Consider the following 26,044-nt stretch of genomic DNA (forward strand, 5'->3'; position numbering starts at 1 on the left):
TTGGCAAATGCAAGGCCCACGCGGTGGACCTAAAATGGCGTCTTGAGTGGACCAGGAGGGTCCAGGGTACTTCTCCGATGGAGGGAAGCAAGGGCCAGTCTGGAGCAACCAGACCAGCAGCAGAAATGTCGTCGGGCGTCGTCAGGAAGGCCACAAGCCAGCGGGCTAGTAGCCAAACAACGCGGTGAGCAGCAAAAAGCAGAAGGGCCCCACGCAGATCGTGGAGATGCTGGGGGGCTGCTCTTCGGTGCTGGAGCTGCTCAGGGTGGGGGCTTCTCGGACCCCAAAGCACTCACCAGGAATTCACTCGGCGGGCTTGTTGTTCAGAAGTCGTGCAGTCTTGAAGATGGCCGGTCCCTCGAGGTCTCGTCACACCCACGAATCTCAGCGTGACTGATGATGCAGGTAGAGGTCAGAGGTGCCAGGGAAGCCGGTTCTCGTCGAGCTGGACAGTCGGATTCCGGAGGAAGGACTTGCAGCAGACCGCAGTGTTCTGTAGATGGTGCCTGCGGATGCAGGGTGACTACTCCTTAGTCACAAGGGAGAAATCTTAGGAAGAAGTCTTGAGTTCCTTTCGTGGAAAGTAGTTTCAGGATTCAAAGATGATCTGATTTGGAAGGGGGCCAGTTCCTACCTTTATCCTGTAAAAGGGGGCTGGCACGCGACTAGGTCCTGCCCTATGGGTGGGACCAGGAGGGGGGTGGTTACACCCACTTCCTTGGCGGGCTTTCCCCAGGCCAGGGGCTGGAGTGCCCCTGGAACTGGTTTCAGCCGGCCTATGCACAGTGAGCACCGGGGTGCCACTTGCAGTCACCTTCCTCTAAAGCCCTGCCTACCTACAATACACAAAACCCTGTCTGGGACGGTGCTGGCACCGCCCCTGGCAGGAAACCCTTTGTCCTTATCTCCTGCTCTGGGAGGACTCCCAGCAGCAGGAGGGCAGACTTGTGTCTCGGTGGCAGCATCCATTTTGTGGATGCTAAGGCTCTGTCTGACTTTAACCGGGGTTAGGGGTTACATACATGTCGTGTCCCTCTAGAAGGGTGGAATGCTAACCCCGTCGCCAGAATTGGCGAGGGGTTAGTATTCCAATTCGTATGACACCTTACTCGACATGTTTTGATAAAGCGATACCAGAGTTGGCACATAACCGCGAGGATTATAATGCACTTAAGAGTATATGGTATGCGATATCATGGAAACGGCTAAGGGATAGATCCCGAAAGCCGCAGACAGGCTCAGCTCATGCCAGAGCACCATCTCACACGATTCCAAGCACTCTGCCTTCAGGATTGTTAAGGCCTGCCATAGGAGTGACTGATAGGAGATCTGTGTGTCCATTTTAGGGTTAGATATAGGTATACTATATCTAAAGCAAAGGGTGAGTACACCACCTTGCCCCAGCTGTCGTGCAGCCAGTTGTGTCAGTTTTAGTTAGTCAATCCAGGGGTGGCACAATACATGCTTCAGCCCCTGGGAGACTTCTGGGTGCACCTCAGCCCTGGGTACAGGGACTTGGAGAGGGCCCAGGGCCAATTCAGTACCTGAGTACAATTTGGATAGAGAGAACAGCTAGGCTGTGGGTCTGATTAGCAGGCCCACAGCCAGGGAAAGTCGTAAACCAGTGCAGCAAAAAGCAAAAATCTGGGTGATCATAGGATTGCAGACCCTACTCTCCTACACACCCCAAATACTGGAGAAGAACAATAGTTACTTACCTGTAATCTGTGGTTCTCCAGTATTGGTGTCTTTCATAGATTCACATGCAACCCGCCCACCTCCCCTCAGAGGCTCCCTCAGGCAATTATGTTGGTTTCACTCCTGTGCAAGAAAATCTGAGAGCCTGAGCCTCTGGGGAGAACATTCTGGTGGGTGCTGTCGCCTGATTGGCTGCAGTTTGGTCTAACATAATGACTAGGATAGTCATGAGTGTGGGAGCTTTTTGCTCCTGTAGCTAGGGCTACTTTACTTCCTGGTTGGTTATTACCAATGTTTTTTGGTTATTACAGGCATATTATTGCTTTTTTATATACCGTGGGACTCCCACTCCGACGACGGGGAATGATTCAGGCATGTGAATCTATGAAAGACACCAATACTGGAGAACCACAGATTACAGGTAAGTAACTATTGTTCTTATTTCTTGTGTGCACAATAAGCACAGGACCCAGTGTTGATCAAGGTTGAAGTCATACTCATTGCTCTCCTTCAATGTCGAGGCAAAAACTCAAGTAGACATGTTGACTGAGCAACTCCCTGCCAAGATGCTGTACTCCTTCCAGCGGTAGTCCTCCTCAAATTTTCTCTTTACCACCAGAGGTCTCCTTGTAGCCAGAGCTAGTGAACATCACTAGTGAACACCCCCCCCCCCACCAACCCCCTCCTGGCACCGCAGTATAAACATAAATCCCTGGTGCTGACCCGCTGCAGTTTTTGGCTGTCAAGCAGTCCATGAAGCCCCTTTAAATGTATTGATTGAAATTCTACAAGCAGCTTTGGCTGCTTCTGAACCTCCTCTACCTTTCAATGAGGCACTAATACAGCCTATCAGGGTGACCTTTTACAAGCCTGTGTCTGCCTCAGCAGTGAAATTGCCTGAATATGATGGCTCCAGGGAACCCAAAGTTCCCCACAGCATCGCCAGATAGGTGCTCTCTGCAATGGCAAACATGGTAATGCCATGTCTGCAATACCACTTGAAAGATAATTTTTGGGAAGTGATAATGAATGGTAAAAATGCTGCCAATTAGGGTAGGCCTGGGCACGAGACAAGGGATCTTCTGTTGCTCTGAGAAGGCATGCCTTGCTTCACTCTATGGGGTTCTCTTGGGATGTCCAGGCCAGATTAATGGACATGCATTTAGATTCCTCACTTTCTAAATACCCCCAGATGCCACACTGGATCCGGAAGCTTAAAAAGCAGTTTTCCTAAGCACTGGTAGGTGGCATAATGCGGCTGCTTTGTTACACTCTGGAAGTGATGAAAAGAGCTGCATTCATTTAAGCACCACCTATGTGCTCTCTGAAGAGATTTTTTTTCTTGACAATTTTTCTCAAACCAATCTATCTGTCTGCAAAGGAACATGTCACTTCGTAAAACTAAAGGGTTTAAACCTTGTAGGGACTCTTGCAAGCAGATTTCTGTGACAGATACCCATGAGGTGTGCATCTGGTGTATGGGTTCTTCTCATGACCCTAAGAACTCTGATGACTGCACCCAAATGAACCTGAAAGCCATCTGAGGACGCAAAGCAAAGCTCTACATGGCAAAACAATGCAAGACTCCATACAGGTCCCGCTCCTGATCGAAGTTGAGAGTGCGGACTCACTTTCCTAGTCATTCCTGTGAAAGATCTTCTTTGCGGTCAAAGTCTTCTGGTAAGTCAAAGGAAAAACAGAAGCAGTCTAAGGCGTGATTTGGCCCCTTTCCACCACTCTTGATATCCTTTGCCTTTCGGTGTTGCTCAAGTTCGACTGTGTAGCTTATTCCAAACCACGTCCTGATAAACCCTGATTTTCCAGGTCTGTTGGCAACATCAGAGTAGATCGTGCCCTTAAGGAAGACCATGCTGGACATTGTCAGCACCCTTTTGGCTCCGTCTGGCACACCTTATTATGGGAAAAACTAGTGTGTGGACCTGCAGCATGCAGTGAACTTGATACCTCCCTCAATACAGAGTTGATTTTCTACCTAACCCCCACACCACGACCAGCAACTGAGGACAGTACAACTTTTGCCATGGTCATCAAGAGGACGCCTTAAATTCTTCACCTGCACCTCCCACTATGTTGGTAAAAACTATTGTCCTCACTGAGGTTCTTCAGCCTGGCCAGGCACTGACCAAACCTCTTCTACCCTTTAATGAAGCCCTAACTGGCACACTATTGTCTACTTGGGCTTAACCTTGTTCTGACCCTCCAGTTAATCTCCAAGTTTTATTTCGCCGTAGACCAGCTCCAGGAGGCCCTGATATTTTAACCCTGCGATTTCGGTGATGCACTGTTGTAAGCAGATGTCTGTGACAGATCCCCACCAGTGGCTTTACCATAAAGCTGGCAGCATTATTTACGTTCTTTTTTTGAAGCAGACTTTTGCTTAGCCCTATGCCGAAAACAATTGGTATGAGGGCTTGGAAGATCCTAGTGGGCTGGATACTTGCCCAGAGACAGCCCTTTTCTCTTCTCCTGTCCCGACCATGGAAGAATCTGCTTCCTATGCTATGGTTATGCACAGGGCAGCCAAATTCCTTGACCTCCAATCCCCACCATGTAGGAGAAAAAAAACTCCTGAGTGAAGTCCTACAGCCTGGCCAGACTGCTTCAGAACCTCTCCTACCTTTTATTTAGGCCCTGACAGACACCCTCCTAGGTGTTTGGGCCAAGTCTTGTAATGGCCTTCCACTCAGCAGACAAATTGCAAGGCATCATCACCCTGCTCCAGACGACCCAGCTATTTTATCGCAGCACCTTCTCCAGAGAACCTTGAGGTGCAGGCCTCCACCAGCCTGTCGAACCCTAACAATTTCTTTACCACTCTCCTTGATAGAGAATTCAAAGGAGTGGAGACTTTTGGTGAACACCTTTTCTCGTCTGCCAGGCTGGCCCTACATTCCTTTAACGCATGCTGTTTGTTAGGCCATTACTCGGATGCCCTATGGGACTCTGTTGCACAAGTCCTCCCTGGTGTTCCAGAAGACCTTTGCCCTGCTCTTTAACCGGCAATACAGGATGGTCATGATGCGGCCAAGTTCACATTTTGTTGTAGTAGCTTGGGCACAACCTATTCCATCGGAAGGGCTGTATGCTCCTGTGTTGCCCTTTGTCACTGTAGGAAGCTGGCTTTCTAAGCAGTGTACCAAAATGAGGTGCCTATGCCGAAAGTCCAGACGACCCTTTTGGTTTACAGTGCTAAATTAATAATCCCAAATGCTCTCTTTGTGGTAGTTTGGAGGAGCAGTTTAGGTGTTCCAGAGGGTAGTGTTAAGTATTTGTCGTACACACAGTGTCAATAAATGATACACACAGAGTCAACAAATGAGACACACACTCAAAAAGAAACCCAAGAACAATTTATAAAAATAACACAGATTTTTATATAATTATAGACACCAAGATCATCGGAATCTGGTACGTACTTCAGACGTTATCGATTTTACAGGTAAAACAGTAGAAAATCATAGCTGTTAGATTTGAGGCATGAGCCTCAAACACGGTAATATTATCCTATGGGAGAAACATTCACTGGATAGGTACACTTACAAACGATTCTCAGGGTTACTGTCTTGGACTCAAGGTGCTTAGGAACCAAGGTCCAAAGAACCATCAGCAGTCCAGATATGCCCGCACTGGTGAGTCTGGGTAAAGAGGTGCTTGTCGCTATGGTAGCCTCGAACGCTACCTGTTAAAGTCCATAGAGAAACCAATAACAGAAAAAGGCTGAAAGTGGGGACTTGGAGACACGTTCGGCAGACCCAAAAAGAGAAGCTGCTTAGCTCTTGACGGTCCCTTGAGCAAGGCAGCACCATCGGTTGGCTCAGGTTTGGTCTGTGGGGCTCGGGTGCTGAGGTGTTTTGTCAGGCGGGTCGCTTGCTTTGGAGGCTCTCAATTCATGGGTTAGAATTGGTGATGGGGGAAAACAGTACCGCACAGCCAATATCGGTGCTGGTGAAGTCTTTCGTCAGTAGATCGGTCTTGGCAGGGTTGCTGTCTGGACTGAACACTTAACAAGCCTTGGCTGCTGCAAGGGCTCCGGTGCTCAGGGTATTGGTGCTTGGAGCCTCCCGGAGGGTCTAGCAGTTTGAAACTCACTGGAGAGACAAAGCTGACCTCTGAGAACCGCAAAGTCTTTCACCTGGGGTACTGCTCCTTCTGTGGACCCGGTGGTCAGCTGAACGGTGTAACTGGCATATGCAGATGATGACTGCAGGGAAGAGGCTCCTCCACTTGATGGGAGATGCTGACTGTGTTTACCTATGACCCGACGATGTAGGGTACTGATGTGTGCACAGAGAAGCTATCTATTTACACTGAAGTACTGTAATCCTGAATGTGTTTCATGACACGCTCAACCTCATAGAGACACACCGTCTAATAGCCCCTAGCTTACTTAACATGAATCAAAATAATGAAGGAGCGTGAAAAGTAAGGCACAAACATTATTCTATATACAAATTCGAAGTTCTTATTAGGAGATTTGACTCCAATAAGTAATCTTCCAAACCAAAGTTGTTCAGTTCATTTTCTTTATTCAGAATATCTTGTTGGTGTCAGTCAGCTGCCAACCAAAATTATCATAGATACAACAAAGTTAACAGCCAACGCATTTCGTACCCATTTGGGACATCATCAGGGCTGTAAATAAGGAAAACAACAAGTCATCTAACAGGAAAATCATATGCTAAAATGCAAATACACCAAGTGTACATAGTCTTATCAAAAAATGAAATATTAACATTTGTAAGCCCCATTCCCATTCTGCCTAATGAACATTCTAAAATAGTAGTTTGTCATTTAATAAAACAACTGATATCCCTATTTATCATGTTTCCATGGAAGAGGAGAAAGCAGAAAAATACCAGTTCTAATACAGCTTGGGTCCTGTTACAGTAATCCAACATTATCAAGATAAGAGACATTCCTGCTTGCTGTATATAAAACATATTAAAAGCTTGAATAGTATTGACCAAATGGAATTTATGTTTTGATAATCAAAAACACCTGAATTTTTTATTATTATTAATATTAAACCCAACTATTATAGGACCCGTGGAGAAATAAAAAAATATTTACATTGGCAAGCTCACCTCAGAAAATCGTGTATAACTCCTCACTGTAAATAATGTGTTTGCGTATGTTATATTTCTTAACACTCCTATTCCTCTACCCAGGTATTGAAACTGAAAATGAATAATAGTAAGAGACATATAATTATCTGTTGTCACCTGGAAGATTTACGTTACTAAGAAGTTTTTGTTGTTGATAGAATCGCTTACTAAGGTAATGAGGTTGGAGCTCTCAGAGAGGAAAGTGGGACTGGCCCAGGTTAGGCAGTAGGATTGAAGGAAAGGGAGTCGATATGAGCTTCAGTGAGCAGCAACACAGGAACTGTTGGGTGGTTGTTGCAGGAGAATGCAGCATCTTGCTGATCTGTGGAGTACCGTTTCTCATAGAGACTTCCAACTGCTGATCCCTCACCTTCTGAATATTTCCCAAATGTCAGACTGGATCCGGAAACTTTTGAGCATTACCACTGCACTCTAGTGGGTGGCGCCATAGGACTCTGCCCTGATGCCGTTCCACTCTACAAATAATGAGCGGAGCCCATAGATGTCTTTCCCATGCCCTGACATTAATTCCTTTCTTTCCATGCCAGTAGACGCTCATCCAGAGCTACCTCTCATCTCTTTGAGACACTTTTTCAACCATAATCTGACACTGGCAAGGTCAAATTTCGAGAGCCAGAATCCACACTTCCAGAAAGTGGTCATCAGGAGGGGGATGTATGACATTACAACGCATGCTTTTACATGGCATGCGTTTACAACGCTGTTTTTACAACGCATGCCTTTACAACGCATAGTGCTTTGGGGCGCTGGATAGTGAATAGTTTAATTTACTATTCCAACTCCGGTCCCCGTGGATAGTAGGGAAGGTGTTGGATAGTAAAGTAAACCTATTCCCTATCCTAGAGCGCCCCCCAGCGTAATGCGTTGTAATGGTTTGCGTTGTAAAAGTTGCGTCGTAAAGGCACTGCGTGGTAAAAGTTGCGTTGTAAAGGATGTTTCCCTCAGGAGGGAGGGAATATAGTGGAGCAGTGGCTACCATGTGCATCCTAACTTGAGGATATTTTCTGAGTACAAAAGGGCACCACTGGTATCAAGAACTTGGGTCTCGACTGGACTGGAAGAAGGACTACCCTGCTTCACCATGGAACCAGAAAAGTGAGCCTGCCCTGGTCCCCACTGCACCTGCTGAACCTGGAAGCTAGCATAGAAGAGGGACTTTCCCTCATCCTGCTTGTGGAAAAGTCTTCTCTGGAGCCCAGCCATAGTACAAAGACTCCAAGGGTCAGTTGGCTGACGACCTGTTCACTGCACATGGCCACCACTGCTGAGAAGCCTGCTGGGGTAAGTTGGTAGGCCAGAATCTTCAGAGCACCGCCAATGACTGCCCTGCTGCATCAGAGACCAGGACCCGACGCTCAAGGTTGCTCCAGAGTTCTCTGAGCCCAGGAGAGTCCTCGGTGTGCATTTTGGTCATCCAGAAGCCAGGTTATCGCCCAGGAAAGGATTTGACTGTGACCGCGATACAGGCCGACTGGCAGCCCAATGGCTACTGGACTTCTATCAGCACTATGAGTACTTTGTGGAATTTTAACCCTGTGACCAGAAGCCCCTTACCCCCTTCCTGGACTGAGAAGCAGACGTAGGAAGATCCAGTGTATCACATCCACAGCATCCTTGAGCATCTTCAGCATCCTTCATCCCTTATAACAGGATCAATTCCATAGGAACCCATAACAAGGGGATAAAGTGCCTGGAACTGCTTTGAGACTGCTTTATCTGTAGAGGTAACTCATTCTTAGGACCATGCCGATCCCCCTGACTGACTTCCTGCTGGAATTGGTCTGCTAAAGTGACTCTAACTGAACGCAATAGAACTAACCCATCTTTTCAGTGAAAAGTGTTGCTGGTGCTTGTTCGCAGTTTAGTGAAATGCTTTTATTTACTATACCTTCTAATTTGTATATCTCTGGAATCCTCTGGGGGATCTTTTTTGTTGTGTCAAAAAATCTGGTCTTTTTTTATATAAATTGATGTCAGATTTCTTGAATGACTTGTGGATTTATTTTCTTGTTTTGGAGCTGTTTACATGTGTTACACTTCCTTTATGTAAGCTTTCTTGCTCAGAGCCACAGCTACCCAGGATTTAGCTGAAGGTTTGACAAACAAAACCTACCGGTCCTGAAGGTGTTGGTAAGTGTGTTACACGGTGAGGTTGCACATACATACCATATAATTTCCTCACAACCATCCTCATTGCTACTTAAGGAATTAAGTTGAACAATTATATGAACATACATAAGTTCAGCAGCACAAACTGTTTCAAGACACCATCATGCTATTGTCAGAGCCCCACTACTGACTTCCAGAGAAGATTTTATATCCTTGCAAGCTAAGTACCGACATCAAAATGAACACTGAGGTTTATGTTTGTCTACAGTGCCAAAGACCCAATTTCAAAGAAACAAGGGAGACCCTAGATATCCAAGGGACCTTGGATAAATATTATTATTATGAAACAGTAGTGTCTGGGTAAAAACAGTAACGTAAAATGCTGAACAACTACATTATTCTCACACGTATTGCACCTTTGTCCGAGTTCTTCCCTAACTCTATTCACGTCACTTTGTTTACATAACACTATAGGTCTTGAAATTTTATTCATGGTTGAATTAGTATACGTTAAATGCATTGTTTTGATTTGCCTATGTTGTTTAGCACGTGGGTTTCTTTTTAGGGCTCGGCCTACGTCACCACTTCGTCAGAAGTGGGGCGGAGCTCCGAGCCGTATTGTTACGGGGCTCAGAATAGTGAAGTAAAAATTCCTCACTGCGCGAGATTTTTCCGTAGTTTATTTTGGCATCTGCATGGTAATTGGTCCTCGAAGTGCTGTGTTTCTAGTAGCCTTCACGCAATAGGCCATATGGATTTTAGTTTGTGCACTTCCTGCATATTCTGTGCGGTTACGCGCAGGGGAGTGCAATAAATTGTCAATTACGAGATGGCAGGGTGCTGAGGTAATTGAACCCAGATGTTCGGGGCGCGTTCACCAGTCTGCAGTGAGTTTGGTCGGCGCGCGTTCGTCTGCATCCTTTCATGTGTAAGTTTTGGCCTTTGAAGAGCTGGCTTGGTCGTGCGCCGACAATGAGACACACAGTCTTCATTACCCCACAAAGTATGTAAGTGCGTTTGTATTGGAGACAGTAACGTCCCGGTACGAAACGGAATTCTTTTCACTGGCTTACGAACAGTCCCACATTTTGCCGCATTCTCCTCATCTCATCAAAGGGTCTCATGTCTTGTTCAGCAAAAAAACAAAAACCTCCGAGAGCAGGAATGTGTTTCTGCATGGAGGGTCCGAGCAGCCGTGTTGCAACAGTTGTGCTTGTGTGTCTAACCTTGGGCCTCATGACAAGTAGGTTGATTTTAGGTGCAGGGATACACAGGCACTGCTCACACACACAAACACTGTTGACACACACGGACACTGCTCACACACACAGGCACTTCTCACAGACACCGGCACTGTGCGCACACATAGGCACTGTTCACACACACAGGCAGTACATACACACACAGGCTGCTCACACACACCGGCACTGCGCGCACACATAGGCACTGTTGACACACACAGGCACTACATACACACACCGGCACTGCGCACACACAGGCGCACTGATCACACACAGGCACTGATCACACACAGGCACTGTTCCACACAGGCACTGTTCACACACAGGCACTGTTTACGCACACACACTGCTCACAAACACATACACTGCTCACACACACAGGCACTGTTCACACACACACACAGGCACTACATACACACACAGGCTGCTCACACACACCGGCACTGCGCGCACACATAGGCACTGGTCACAGTGACTGCAGTGTGTGAGTGTGCAGGGTAAACAGTGTGAGTGTGCAGGGTGAACAGTGTGTAGTGAGTGCAGAGTGAGGGCGAGAGTGACAGTGAGTGCAGAGTGAGGGCGAGAGTGACAGTGAGTGCAGAGTGAGGGCGAGAGTGACAGTGAGTGCAGAGTGAGTGCGAGAGGGACAGTGAGTGCGAGAGGGACAGTGAGTGCGAGAGTACAGTGAGTGCGAGAGTGACAGTGAGTGCAGAGTGACAGTGAGTGTAGAGTGACAGTGAGTGCAGAGTGAGTGCAGAGTGACAGTGAGTGCAGACTGACTGCAGAGTGAGTGTGACTGCAGAGTAACAGTGACTGCAGAGTGACAGTGACTGCAGTGTGTGAGTGTGCAGGGTAAACAGTGTGAGTGTGCAGGGTGAACAGTGTATAGTGAGTGCAGAGTGAGTGCGAGAGTGACAGTGAGTGCGAGAGTGACAGTGAGTGCAGAGTGAGTGCAGACTGACTGCAGAGTGAGTGTGACTGCAGAGTAACAGTGACTGCAGAGTGACAGTGACTGCAGTGTGTGAGTGTGCAGGGTAAACAGTGTGAGTGTGCAGGGTGAACAGTGTGTGACTATGCAGGGTGAACAGTGTGAGTGTGCAGGGTGAGCAGTGTGTGAATGTGTAGGGGCAGTGTGTGAGTGTGCAGGAAACGAACACTCAAACTAAGTCCACCACCCACATACATAACACAACACACATAAGACCACACACACCATAGACACACCACACACACATACACCACACACACACCACACACACACATACACCACACACACATAACACACACACAAACCACACACACCTCACTCTCTCAACACAACACACTTGTCACCACTCACCACAACACACTCACCACCACACACTCAACCCCCCCAGGCTCACCCCCACAGACTCACCACCACACACTCACCACTACACACAAAACAACACACACACCAACACACCCCCAGCCGTCAATGAATGCTTTCACCAGGCACAAACACCAACAACCATCAATGTACGCTTTCACCAAAAACAAACACGGCCATGCATCAGTGCCGCTAAACACCCACGCACACAACAAACAATGTCAGTGCAACTTTCACCAAACACACACACACACACCAACAGCTGACAGTGCACCAGCCACTCTTTCAATTGGCACAATCATCAACAGCTGTCAGTGCACCCTTTCACCAACCACACACATTACCATCCAGCTCTGTAAGCTTGACAGCCACACTCAGTAACAGCTCTTACTGCACGCTACCACCAGTCATACACACCTCAAGCCACCACTACACGCTTCCACCAAACACACACACCAACAGCCATCACTGCACAATTCCTACAGGCACACACATCCACCACCCATCAATGCACACACCAATTGATAACGCATCCACCAATTAATATTGTACCTATCGCACTATGCTGCACTTTACCTTTTAAAGATAATGCGTTAAAGTGCAGCATGCCACCATTGATAACATTCCAATCCAACACACATATCTCCAACACACACCACATGCTTCCACTCCAAAACACATGCCTAAAACACATTGCCATTTACAATGCCATTATCTCTAACTCAAACAAAGCCGAGCCCTAATGCATTCCTAATACTTGTCTACATAGGGACTACTGTTGCTCCTTAATAATAAAGTCACAAGGCAAATGCCTTTTGCCGACCTTATGTTGGACCGGTCAGATTCTTTCTTTGACAGGGCAACATTTTCACAGATGAACACAACCCGAAAAGCATAGCTTTAATTTATAATGCACTTGGGCCTTGGTGGAACCACACTCCAGATCAACAGCTTTGGCCTTGGCCCTGCTAACTGATGATTGATGATCTGTAGCTTTTAGCAAACTGAAGTGTGAGGCATTCAAAGAGCACGTGGGAGATGGCACTGAGTTCCTGACATAACTGCATTTTTATAGAGATTTTAAACATTTTCAGCCAGGTATTGCTGCCTACTAGTTGAGAATGAGGGTATCACACAAATTGAATAACGTATTCTGATTCATAAGGACCTTTATATCTCTAACATGCCTCTTCTGTTTGTCCCATGCCTCACTGCATGGGTCTTGATGCATGGTGGAAGCTAGTTGGGTCACAAAACTGAAAGATTACTGTTTAGAGACAAGTATTGCATGTTTCTTTTACTTTATCCCTTATTATTTTGTATCACTTGATCAGAAAATCAAATAGATTTCCTGCTATAATGTGTGTGCATTGAGAATTAATTTCACTTAAAAATCTATAATATTAAAAGGGAATCGTCTCTTTCTAACTCTGGCCTCATCTAGATGAATTGCATCTTTTATTCTTTCTTTGATATGGTTCTAGGGTCAAGTCGTATTTGTGATACTTCTCAGATCCAAACTACAAATAAAAATATAGCAACAACAGCTATTACATTATAAATTAGGGACCGCAAAATGTAATAATATTGTGATCAGTACACACAGCATTTGTAATCTTTTTGATTATTTTTTAGGGGTGGATTTATCCTGAACCTGCTTCGGAGAGAGAAGATCTGGTATATTATGAACACAAGTCAATTAATAAATCACACATGGAACTTGAAGGGCAGCATAGTATCGAAGAAGGGGCAAATGTCTGTGCTCTAGAACGGAGGAGTGACAACCCTCTAGACATAGCTGTAACCAGGCTGACTGAGTTGGAGAGGAACATAGAGCGAAGGTATCTGAAGAGCCCCTTAAGTACCACCATTCAGATCAAACTGGATAATGTGGGCACAGTTACTGTCCCTGCTCCTGCACCATCCATTAGTGGTGATGGTGACGGGTAGGTCATTGAGATTAACTTGAACAATTATTGTGCTTTGCTACATGGAGCCTCTCTTCTATTGCTTGTTCTCATGTATCTGCGTGTATGTATGGTATCCTCGTGGATCATCTTATTTTGCATGTTGCTTTTAGAGAAAGTGTTTTGTGTGTGTCAGTAATCCCACAAGGATATAGAACAGTGACTCACAGTGACGTGATTGCAACTAAATATAAAGTACATAGGCATGGTGTGTGAAGTACTTCACATGTAGTTGCTTAAATCTGGTAATTTTTGGCTTTCTACATGTTATAGCATTGCTTGGCTTTTAGTCCGATTGTTTTTAATTTCTGTGCAAAAAAGTATACTCTTTAAATTGATTGAGTGTTCTTATTTTTAACACAGACCTGAAGATGATATTGCTCCTGGTCTAAGAGTATGGCGGAAAGCGATATCTGAAGCTCGTAGTGCTGCTCAAGTTTCTTTGTGTATTCAGCAACTCAACAGATCAATTGCATGGGAAAAGTCAATCATGAAAGTTGTAAGTTCTATTTACTTACTATTGTCAAATGAATCTTACAGATTTCTTTTGTCTTCCTCTTTCTCATTCTTTTTGTTATATATTATTTAATGTGACATTTGTTGGCTTAGATCATTTTAAAATATTGATCTTTTGATATCCTTTTTTTTTTAATTGATCTTTTGATATCCTTTTTTCACATTTGTGGTATCTTCCATTCCCATTTGGCACTATGATTATGACAGTGACCGTAATTAAGTTGTTTTCCGGTCACAGTGTTAAAAGATTTCTAGGATTCTTGTTTAGCCCTCAAGCCATTATTCATTCATTCCCTTTGTACAGCTCGTTTTTCTTTTCCTTCTTTTTAATGTCCACCTGACAAGATGCAATGTTTGTCATAGATCGTAATCTTGCATTCACAGATCTCATACTTTTTTATTAAATTTTCCTTGTGCTTACGTACCTTAGAGTAAATCCAGCAGACTTCGAACCGGCTGTTTTTTTTCTTAATTTCAGAGTGATCCAATAGGATCAGTAAATCTTTGACAAAGGACATTCGGGCATTTGAAACACATGCGCTTTCAAGCATTTCCTCCAGATGAACGAGTCCAGGACATTTGGGCTATGAACCTGATGTTTCAGCCTCTTATCTGTGTCTTGTTGAGTATAGCTATGAGGCTTCTTTAACTGCTTGTATCCTGCTTTCTGACCATGCCCAATTGGATATGTGAGCTCTGCAGTGGGATCTGAACTCTTGGTGGGCCTAACCTCAGGGGAAACTTTCGGATTCTGTCCAGGTGTCAGAAGGTGGCTGGTCTACTGCAGTTGGACCAGCAGCAGACCTCTCTCCCTACCTTAGCCAAAAGTGACTTAATTCACTGTGGGGTTGGAGAAGCCATCTGGGAGAGGTGGAGATCAGAGAACTCTGGTCATCGGTGGAATCCCACCTCCACATAAATCTGTTGGAGCTGCTGGTAATTTGCTTGGCATTGAAGACCCTCCTGCTGACTATCAAGGTCAGGCTATTTATTTATTTATTTTATTTATATTCTTATATAGCACAGGACTCGACCCCCGAAGGGGTATCTCCGCGCTTGCGCTTTGCTACAGATATTCAACTGGTTTATAAGCTGAGAGGTATCTAGCAGTTAGGAGGTCGAATATAGGTAAGTTTTAAGAAGCTTCCTAAAAGATTGGAAGTTGGAATTTTGTTTTAGGTTAAGTGGAAGTGAGTTCCAGAGAATGGGACCTTTGTAGGAGAGAGCTTGGTCTCCCTGCCTAATCCTCCTAATCCTAGGGACCTGAAGCAGCTGTTGATTACTGGAGCGCAGGAGGCGTCCAGGGCTGTAGGGAATGAACTTGTCAATTAGATATTTAGGGCCTGAGCCAAAAAGACATTTGTGTATGGTGCAGCAGATTTTAAATTTGACACGCTGCCGAACAGGCAGCCAGTGGAGTTTGTCCAGAAGGGGACGTGAGGGAGTCCTGGGCAAAGCTTTGAGAACCAGTCTCGCCGCAGTATTCTGGACCACTTGTAATCTATTAAGTTGTTCCTCATTGGCCGAGATGAGCAGGCCGTTACAGTAGTCCAGCCTACTGACTACAAGGGTCTGGACAAGAGTTTTTCTGTGACAGTCAGGCAGAAATGGAAAGACACGCCGCAGGAGTCCAATGGTATGAAAGCAAGATACAGCAACTTGACTGGCATGCTCTTTGAGCAATAGTGCCTGATCTAGTCGCACACCAAGATTCTTCACAGTCTGTTTTGGACTTGGTACTGGCCCAAGGTCCAGGGGCCACCATTCTGGAGACCACAGAAGGAGGGCCTCCCCGAATAACATCACCTCTGTTTTGCCTACGTTGCACTGGAGGCAATTTGTGGCCATCCAGTCGGATACTGCTCTCATACCATCCGCAAAAGATTTTTTTATTGCGGGCGTGAGAGACTGAAAGGGGAACAGAAGCTGTGTCGTCAGCGTACGACACCGGGGTGAACCCATATTCTCTCACAATGTCAGCCAAGGGGGCCACATACACATTAAAAAGTGTAGGGCTTAGACATGAGCCTTGTGGCACTCCCTTGGTGAGCTCCCTTGAGATGGAATGAAGGGAGCCCAATCTGTCTGCTTGTGAGCGGCCTGAGAGAAAACTATCCAACCAGGACAGAGCCGCGCCTCCTATACCCACCTCTCTCAGACGACCGAGAAGAATCTCATGTGATACTGTGTCAAAGGCAGCGGACAAATCTAACAGCACCAGAATCATCAAGCCCCCCCCAGCCAGTGCCATCCTGATGGTATCGGTCACTGAAAGGAAGGCGGATTCGGTGCTGTGATTGGGTCTAAACCCTGATTGAGAATAGTCTAGACCCCCCGCTGCCTCGATGTATTTATACAGGTGGGTATTCACATGTTTCTCGGTCATCTTGCTAAGGTATGGCAGGAGGGAGATGGGTCGGAGGTTGGAGAGGTCTGTCCACAGATGTGCTGCGTTCTTTCGAATAGGGTTCACCACCGCTTTCTTCCACTCCATAGGCACACTCCCTTCACTGAGAGAAAGATTTAATACTGACTGGATCTCTGGTCCAATCAGAGTACTCAGGGAAGCGATCATTTTGGCGGGTAGAAAATCATCATGGGACCCTGATTTTATGTGACTGATAAGGGGGGGGGGATCAGAGTCATTAATTGGCGGAAAGATACTAAGTGAGTAGTCTCCGAGTGTGGACAATTTGGAAGGGACAGGGATGTTGTTCCTTTGACTGGAGGCTTTCATGATTTTATCGTAGATCATATTTATTTTATTCTCAAAAAACAAGGAAATGTCATCACAAAGGGACTGGGAAAACTCACCCGGGCTTTCACAAGCTACCGGCTTTACAAAGGCCTGTAGTATTTTATACAGTTCCTTAAAAGAATTTCCTGCCTCTTCAAGTTGCTGGTTGAGACTATTCTTCCTTGCCAGCCTAATGTTCTTATAATAGTTGGATTGGGCATCCTGGTGTGCTTTCTTACTTTCCTCATTTCGGGTTCTCCTCCATATCTTTTAAATCTTTCTACATCCCTGTTTCTCTGCTCTAAGTGCCTCTGTATACCATACTTCTTGCTTCGAGGTGGGATGTTGTTTATGCAGCTTCAGCGGGGCCAGTATATCGACTGCCTCTGTAAGGGATTTATTAAATTTGGAAAGAGCCGACTCTACGCTATCTATCTCAGTGAAGATGGGCCTCTTCCACACCCTCTGCAGCTCATCCACTGTTATTTTGTGCCACTGTCGTCGCCAAATTGGCGGGAGAAGTGGTTTTTGGGGAGATTTATTTACACCCAGCAAAGAGAATTCAACTAAAAAGTGATCGGACCAATTTACCTGGGTTGTGGAGTGACACCGTATTTTGGGACAGTTGGAAAAAAGTATGTCCAAAGTGTGACCCCCTATATGCTTGGGGCCTATATTCTGCATTTCTAGACCTAAGGTGGATAGATCAGCAAGCACTATTAAGGTTTCTGGGTGCGTGGGAATATCTACGTGAATATTAAAATCACCCAGAAGGATGAAATTTTCCTTTGCTTTAAAGTGCGGTGCCAGCAGTTCCAGAAGGGATAGAGTAAAGCCCGAAATGGGTCCCGGAGGGCGATAAACTAAGGCTCCTTTCCAGAACGTTTTTGCGGCTGAGCTTATCTTGAAGATCATAATTTCCATTGATGGACAGTATGTTTGTTCTAATATAGTAACCTTCAAGTCCTCTTTATATAGAATGGCTAAGCCACCCCCAATTTTATCAGGGCGGTCAAGATTCAGGAACTTGTAACCTGAGGGAACCCCTAACATTATAACTGGGACTGTGTGGGGTTTCATCCAGGACTCTGTTAAAAAACATATATCTGGTTGCAATGTATATACAAGGTCCCATACTTCAAGATGATGTTTAGGCAGAGAGCGGACGTTCAGCAAAAAGCTCTTCAAACCGCATACTGACATACATTTCTCTGGTTTTCCCCCAACAATAGATTTGACATAGGATGCTTGAAACTGACGATTTATACATGAGAAAGGGCCCTCTGGACATGGCCAGGCATCTCTATTACAGCCTTTCAAAGGGGCTGCCTGTAGTTTTCTTAAAGTTTGAGTTGAATACCTGATTCTATGCGCCCCTGCGGGAGAGGGTTCCTGGAGAGCAGAGCCCATGGCCCCTGGCCCCGTCCTGTCGCGGACGGGCGCAGACGGGCTTCTCTCTGGCTTGTCTCAGGCGCGTCCTCAGGTGCACCCCTACGCGCGACCGCTGCGCGCTCCTGACGACGAAGGTGCTAAATAGCCCTTCCGTTCAGCAGCTAGAACGCTAACCGTTCCAGTGGCCGTAAGCACCTGGCTCTCCCTGTCCCGCCCTCCGCTCAATGGTACTAATTACCGAGGCGGGCAGGATGGAAGATCGAGCACAGGCTTCCTATGTAAGTATCAGCGCCCCTTACGTTCCCCACAAGCACATGAATTGTGTCAGTAAAATAGAAATGATTTTAAAACACAGCGAATATGCGCAATTGAAATGCAAGCAATCTTCACTTCGAAATTTAAAAGGTTAAGTGGGTCTTTAAAAATGATTATTCAAATCAGATCAGATGCGGGAACTCAGGAAATCTAGGCAGCAGCACCCAGTTCGTGCCCAATGTCTGTGGCAAAGCGTAAAGCGGGTCGGGGAGACACTGCCACTGTCGCTCCCTACCTACCTAGTTCAGGTTCTTACAGAAAACACCACTACCATTGTGGTACTGCAACAAGCAAGGCGGGAGGGGTTTTGGGTCTAGTGCCAGGAGACTATACGTCTATGGGACTGGCTGAATCATCAGAGTATAAATGCAAACTCAGTCGTTGAGGCCTACCAGATCACTAAGAGCAGTTAATCCTGAGGTGGCTCAAGGAATCTTCCAACAATGAGAAGAACTCTGGCTCAATCTCTTTACCTTTGCCAAGAACATGTAACCTCTGCACTTTTACGCACTGGAATGCCCAAGAAGGTTGTCTCTCAGAGATGCATTCCGGCTAGAGTGGAGCACAGCACATCTGTATGCCTTCCCTCCCCTGCCTCGAGTTATGAAGAAGATTAGGAACAACCAGGCCCAAGTCATTCTAGTGGCTCCGTAAGGGATACTATAGAGGAGGATATAGAGGAAACAATAATAAGGGCAGAAGCAACAACAATCGCAACGCCTCTACTCCCAAACAGTGACTTCCCTTCCATCCCCCAGACCATTCCACTCCGGTCGGGGGAAGATTACAACAGTTCCTACCTGTCTGGAACTCCATCTCCACAGACAGGTGGGTGAGACAAATAATTCAGTCAAGTTATTGCCTGGAGCTCACTTCCACTCCTCCAACAATACCACCCAGACAACGTCCTATGTCACAAGAACACCTCTTACTGTTAAGGCAAGAGGTGGAATCACTACTGCAAAAGAATGCAATAGAACCAGTACCAAAGCAACATCAAAACACAGGAGTTTACTCCCTTTATTTTCTCATACCCAAAAAGGACGGGTCTCTCAGACCAATTCTAGATCTAAGACCCCTAAACCAGTACATACACTCAGACCATTTTCATATGGTCACATTACAACAAGTTTTACCGTTGCTAGAGAAAGGCGACTTCCTTGCCGCATTAGACCTCAAGGACGCCTACTTCCACATTCCCATTCATCAGTCTCTGAAAGTACCTAAGGTTCGTGCTAGAAGGTCAGCACTACCAATTCAAGGTGCTCCCCTTTGGAGTGACAACAGCACCTCGAATATTCACAAAGTGTCTAGCAGTATTAGCAGCACACTTAAGAAGGGACAACATTCATGAATTCCCATATCTCGACGACTGGCTAATAAAATCCAAGTCATACAACCAATGCGTACAGCACACGCATCAAACAGTCTGCCTGCTGCACAAGTTGGGATTTACAGTGAATCTAAAGAATTCACATCTACAACCGTCCCTAACTCAGCAGTACCTAAGTGCCACTATAGATACCTCCAAGGCAATAGCGTACCCCAACGTACTGAGAATGCAAGCTATGCAGAATCTCATCAAAACATTCCAAGCACAACACTCACTACAAGCTCGAGTATTTATGCAGTTAATAGGAATGATGGCATCTTGCATTTTCATAGTCCCATGTGCAAGACTACAAATGTGCCCCATACAAGAATGCTTGGCAGGTCAGTGGAATCAGGCTCGACAAGAAATAACAGATCTGGTGGTGGTAGACGACCGGAAGCATCTCTCTCTGCAATGGTGGAACAACAAAAACGTTTCAAAGGGCCGGCCGTTTATAGAGCCAGTTCCACAAATAATACTGACCACAGATGCATCTCACGGGATGGGGAGCGCACTTACAAAGTCACACAGTACAAGGTACGTGGACAATAAAACAAAAGGTACTTCACATAAATTATCTGGAGTTAATAGCAATCTTTCAAGCTCTAAAATCGTTCCAACATTACATATCAAACAAAGCTGTACTAGTCCGGACGGACAATATGACAGCAATGTATTACATTCAAAAGCAAGGAGGAACACACTCCCTACAGCTCTCCCGGCTGGAGCAGAGCATTTGGAGATGGGCCATTCCTCAAAACATTTATCTGTTAGCAGAACATCTACCAGGAGTTCACAATCAATTGGCAGATCTGTTAAGTCGTCAGCGACAACAGCTACACGAATGGGAGCTGCATACTCAAGTTCTTCAGCCATTTTTTCAAATGTGGGGACAACCGGAGATAGATCTGTTTGCCACACAAAGCAACTCCAAATGCCTAAGCTTCGCCGCCAGATACCCACACCCATTATCCAAAGGCAATGCGGTATGGATGAACTGGTCAAACAAATTTGCGTACGCTTTTCCACCTATCCCACTAATTCCAACTAAGGCAACATTCTGATGGATACATCTGCCAGTGGATTCCTCACCTTGTGAATATCCCCCTGGTCAGCAACGTTCGGAAAATTCTTTTGTAGCACGCCGGCGTGGACGACGTCACAGGAGCACGGCATCGCGCGCGACTCCGACTGACGTCACTGACTCCTTATTAGGCCATCGTCGGCGTGATGACATCAGTTCCCTTTTTTCCGCATCGTCGACGCTAACGGTTTCTTGGGATCTTCTGTTGTACGGATAGTAACTTTGTCACTTTTGTGGATTTCTGGTTCCTGTATCTGTTTGGTGTTGCTGTCTTCTGTCGAGATGTCATCGAGGAAGACAGGATTTAAACCATGCGATTCATGTGGGAGGATGATGTCCATTACCGATCCTCATGGTGACTGTCTATGGTGTCTGGGTTTGGATCATAACGTTAAGGTTTGTTGATCCTGTTTTAAAATGAACACAAACGCTCTTCGGGAATGAGAAGCAAAACTTCTTGTTGCCAAATTGAAGGGTAAGGATACCGAGAGAGCTTCGAGGTCAAGATCGAGACGGTCGAAGTCAAAGTCGAGGTCCTGGTCGAGGTCGGCTTCGAAGTCGGCTTCGGGTCATGCTTCTGGTTCATCAAAAAAGAAGCATAGGAGAAAGAAGCACAGTTCGAGACATCATTCCAGCAGGGAGTCGGACTCGAAAAAGAAGTCATCTTCACGAAAACATTGTGAGGGCATGATATCTCCCTCTCCCTCTCCAGCTCGTAATCTCGGGAGCCTACACCGGCTCCGGAATCGAATCCGTCTCCGGATCCCTATCAGTTTTCGGTGCATGAAGGAGAAGAAGTTCCTCAGGGCTCGACGACTCCGGTACATCATCCCGAGGAACAAGAGGTACAGGAGGAGTCGAATCCGGTGCAGCCTCCTCAGGAGCAGCCTGTGGGTTCGTACCCTCAATTTCCTGGTCCTGGTCAGGGCCCTTCGCATTTTCTAAACGCCATGTATGGCGTTTATGCGAGAGCAATGTACCCCTCTGGTGCGCCAGGTGGTCCCATGGGTCCATTGGCTTATAATTTGGGTGTGCCACAGGCTTATGCTCCGGCTCCTTTTCCACCGTTTATGCCGACTCCACCATGGCTTCTCTCAGCGCCTCCGAGGTCATCGACTCCGTGCACTGCTTCACCGGCCCTGGAGCGACCTCGAGATCCAAATCGAAGTTCGACGCCAGTACCAGCTTCACATTCGAAGGCGGCTCCGGCTCCAGCTCCTCATTCGACGCCAGCTCCGACTCCATCGGAGTCGTTACCGGATCCGACGACGTCGGTGCGAATGGAGTGGTCGAGGCGTAGAGCGCAGCGCCTTTTGAAGGAAAGAAATTATGGCGAAGCTGAGATTGAAGAAGGCGAGCTTCAGGATCAGGAGGATTATTTTGAAGAGTTGCATGATGCAAGTGGTCTGGAATTTTCACCAGAATGTGGGTTGCCCACGGCATCTGATGCTCCTTCTAAGGATGTGGCGCCTTACCATGTGGTAATTAAGAAGGCTGCAGAACTCTTAAATTTGACTTTGCCATCTGTGGAGTACAAGTCGAACATTCTTACTGAAGTTCTCCATTCTCCATCCTCTGTGGTTGAGCCAATTCTTCCATTTACTGAGGCTCTTACTGATCCCATATCGGAGGTATGGAGTAAACCTCTTACTGCTCCTGTAGTTTCAAAGACAGTGGCAAGGCGCTACAGAGTGGCGCCTGGAGATCCTGAATTCTTAGCTACACATCCTTTGCCAGAGAGTTTGGTGGTTCAGGCTGCTTGCTCGAAAAGATCTGCAGGTGCTTTTCCCCAGGTTCCTGGAGATAAAGACTCTTAAGAAGCAAGATCAAAATGCAAAAAAAGTGTTTTCGTCAGGCAGTATGGCCCTAAAATCGACAAATGCTACTTGTTTGCTAGGCAGATATATCCATGCTTTGATGGATTCAGTGAAACAGATATCTCCTAAGCTTCCTGAGGAGGATAGAAAGAACTTTAATGAAGTGATATCTGACACGCAGGCTGCAGGTCGGCAGATCATACAAAGTGGTATGGACACAACAGATTCAGTGGCTAGGATCATGGGGTCTTCGATCGCCACTAGAAGAGCTGCTTGGCTAAAGACTTCTGAGTTTTCTGCGGATGTTCAGGCTGCTCTGATGGATTTGCCTTTTGATGGCACAGGCCTTTTCGGAAAGAAAGCTGATGGTGCTTTGGAAAGGGTAAAAGATAGCAGAGCTACGGCAAGATCTTTGGGTTTGCAAACTAGAGGCTCTGTCGCCAAAATATACAAGGGTTTTGGAAGGTCTACTTTTTGTACCTATAAGCCAGACCCAGCAGCAACAGCAGCAGCAAAATCCTTTGTACAGGTCCTACAGAGGCAGACAAAGGAGTCGTTCTCGTGGACGTCAAGCCTCCTCCTCCTCCACTTCCTCCTCTTCTACCCATCCCCGGCCTATAACAGCAAAGCAACCCTAGATCCACCAATCTGAAAGAGACACGTTAGTGATAGATTCCTTACCTTAGAATATCCCCAGGCGTCAGACTGGATCCGGAATTTTTTTGCGTAGCAATACCCCTGCGCGTCGGCAGGCGTCGTCTGCGGCTCCGCGTCCGTCGTCGGCGTCGTTAGCGCCGGAATGACGTCGTCGGAGTACTTAGACGCCGCCCATGCGCGCTGACGTCCGTTCATCTTTTTTCCGCGCCAGCTATCGCAGATCCGGAGAAGCTCTACCCCTAGTCATTTTTTGACTAAACTTTTTGATCTTTTTCGATCCTTTCTTTCTTGAGTCCTCGACTCTATCGGTGCCGGTAGGGATGCCCGGGTTCAATCCCTGTTCGAAGTGCGACGGACTGATGTCGGTTACGGACCCCCATCGCCGGTGCCTGAAGTGCTTAGGCCTCGACCACGACGACCGCACCTGCTCCGACTGCCGGGCCCTGATGTCGAAGGCTAGGCGGCAGCGGTCCCGCAAGCGACTCGAGCTCCTCCGGCAGTCGGCCCCGCGCTGTTCCAGGTCCCGGTCCCACGGGAGGTCGAGGGACCGGTCGCGGGGTCGGAGTCCTCGCAGCTCCGGGAGTGGACATCGGTCGTCGGGATCCAAGTCCTCAGGTAAGAGGCATGAGAGGTCGGAGCGGCATCATCGCTCCTCCGACCCACCCAGACGCTCGCACGATGCGGCCGGGGGTTCGGGCGACACCGCCCACGCGGCTCCGCGAGAGTCGCAAGCGTCGCCGCCTGCCCCACACCTTCGGGTCCCTGGGCACGGCGCGACGCCGGAGGAGGTTGAGCGGTACCTCATGGCCATGAAGTCCCTCCCTCCTCGGCCGGGCCCCACGGCGCCTCCGGGCCCAGCGGTCCCGGCTGGAGGCCCTAGCGGGTCGGGCGCTTCGGTCCCGGCGCCGCGGGACCTCACCGGACCCGCTTCCGGTTCTGGGTCGTCGCCGGTCGACCTCACCGGCGCCGGCCCCGAGGGTGTCGCCCCCAGCACCCGTTGTGGGCGCCGTCCCCAATCTTCCCTTCGGTCCGACTCTGGCGACGGAACGGCGCCGTTGGGCGCCGCTTCCGACGGCCTTTGGAGATTTCTATTTCCATGAGGAGGTCCAGTCTGTTGACCCTGGGTTACAGGAGACTGATGACGGAGGTGATTGGGAGGGGTCTGAGGACCCTCTGGCACAGGATTGCCAGTCACAGGAGGACTGGACATATGAGCTTGGGGAGGCCAGTGGTATTGACACCTCGCCAGACACTGGATTTGTCTCACCTCCCACCGTGGCTACGGAGGAGGGGGCTACTTACAGCATAGTGTTGAGGGCAGCCAAGGCCTTGGGCCTGGAGCTCCCCGTCGCGGCCGTGAGGACTAACCTCCTCACTGAGGTTCTTAAACCGCAGGCAAGCTCCAGCGAGCCTCTGCTGCCGTTTAATGAAGCCCTATGTGACGTTCTTGTGGGCACTTGGTCCAAGCCTGCCACAGGTCCGCCTGTGGATAGGAACGTGGCCAGACGCTACCGCCCGGCCCCGGGCGACCCTTGCTTTTTGTCCACCCATCCCACCCCCGAGAGCCTGGTTATCCAGGCCTCCACTTCCCAGACCGCATTCCCGACGGCCCCGCCCGATCGGGAATCCAAGAGATACGAACAGTTCGGAAAGAAAGTGTTCTCGTCCCTGAGTTTGGGACTGCGGTCTGTCAACACACGGTCGCGGACGTGCCGCCACAATACCCGGAGGAGGTCCGGGCTAAACTCGCCCAAGCCCTTGTGGAGGGTCGAGGTGCGGCACAATACTCTATCCGGTGTGGGCTGGATACCACGGACTCACTGGGCAGGGCGATGGCAACGACGGTGGCGGTTCGACGCCACGCCTGGTTGAAGTCCGCCAATATCTCGGCCGATGTCCAGGCCACCCTCCTGGATATGCCGTTCGATGGCCGTCGCCTTTTTGGCGACAAGGCAGACCATGCGCTGGAGCGTTTTAAGGACTCCAGGGCTACGGCCAAGTCCTTAGGCCTCTCGGCCACGCGCCAGCAATCGGGTGCCTTTCGCTCCTTTCGTGGCCACGGAAGGGGCGTCCCCACACGTGCTGCCAGCCACGCACCGCAGAATACCCAGCAGCGCGGTGGCGGCCGTGGAAACCGCCGTGGCGGCGGTCGGGGTCAGCGGCGAGGCCAGTCCGCACCTCCCTCCGCAGCACCTGCCTCCAAACCTTCCTAGTCCGAGCTTTCAGGCCCATGTGACGCCTGTGGGAGGCAGGGTTCGCCATCACCACTTCCACTGGTGCACTGTCACATCGGACAAGTAGGTGCTGCAAATCGTCCGAAGGGGCTACTCCCTCCCCTTCGAGGCGACCCCTCCAGCCATGCCACCGTAATTCCACCGCGTGTCGGGGTATCACTTGCAACTTCTGCAAGAGGAAGTCACGGCCCTCTTGGCCAAGGGGGCCATCGAGCGCGTTCCTGGGCCAGAAGTAGGGTGTGGATGTTACTCCCACTACGTTTTGGTGCCCAAGAAGGGCAAGGGGGGCCTGCGCCCGATCTTGGACCTACGGAACGTCAACGGCTTCCTCCGTCAAGAGAAGTTCAAGATGCTAACTTTGGCTCAGGTCTCAGCTGCCCTGGACCCCGGAGACTGGATGGTAGCGTTGG

The 26,044-nt window shown here is 48.1% G+C and overlaps 1 protein-coding gene across 15 annotated transcripts in view; it reads left to right on the plus strand.

The window, feature by feature from the left end:
• BAZ2B (bromodomain adjacent to zinc finger domain 2B) overlaps positions 1–26,044 on the plus strand; it is a 1,221,971-nt gene that overhangs the window by 1,008,882 nt on the left and 187,045 nt on the right. For 11 of the 15 annotated variants that reach the window (XM_078681689.1, XM_078681691.1, XM_078681692.1 and 8 more), the window contains 2 exons: positions 13,179–13,489; positions 13,874–14,009. In XM_078681689.1, the coding sequence (XP_078537815.1) occupies positions 13,179–13,489; positions 13,874–14,009 (447 nt within the window). The remainder of the gene's footprint in view (positions 1–13,178; positions 13,490–13,873; positions 14,010–26,044) is intronic. The other 4 variants (XM_078681695.1, XM_078681696.1, XM_078681690.1 and 1 more) reach the window with 1 other exon arrangement.

The sequence above is a fragment of the Lissotriton helveticus genome, chromosome 3_1 (assembly GCF_964261635.1).
Source record: "Lissotriton helveticus chromosome 3_1, aLisHel1.1, whole genome shotgun sequence".
In the NCBI taxonomy this organism is placed as follows: Eukaryota; Metazoa; Chordata; class Amphibia; order Caudata; family Salamandridae; genus Lissotriton; species Lissotriton helveticus.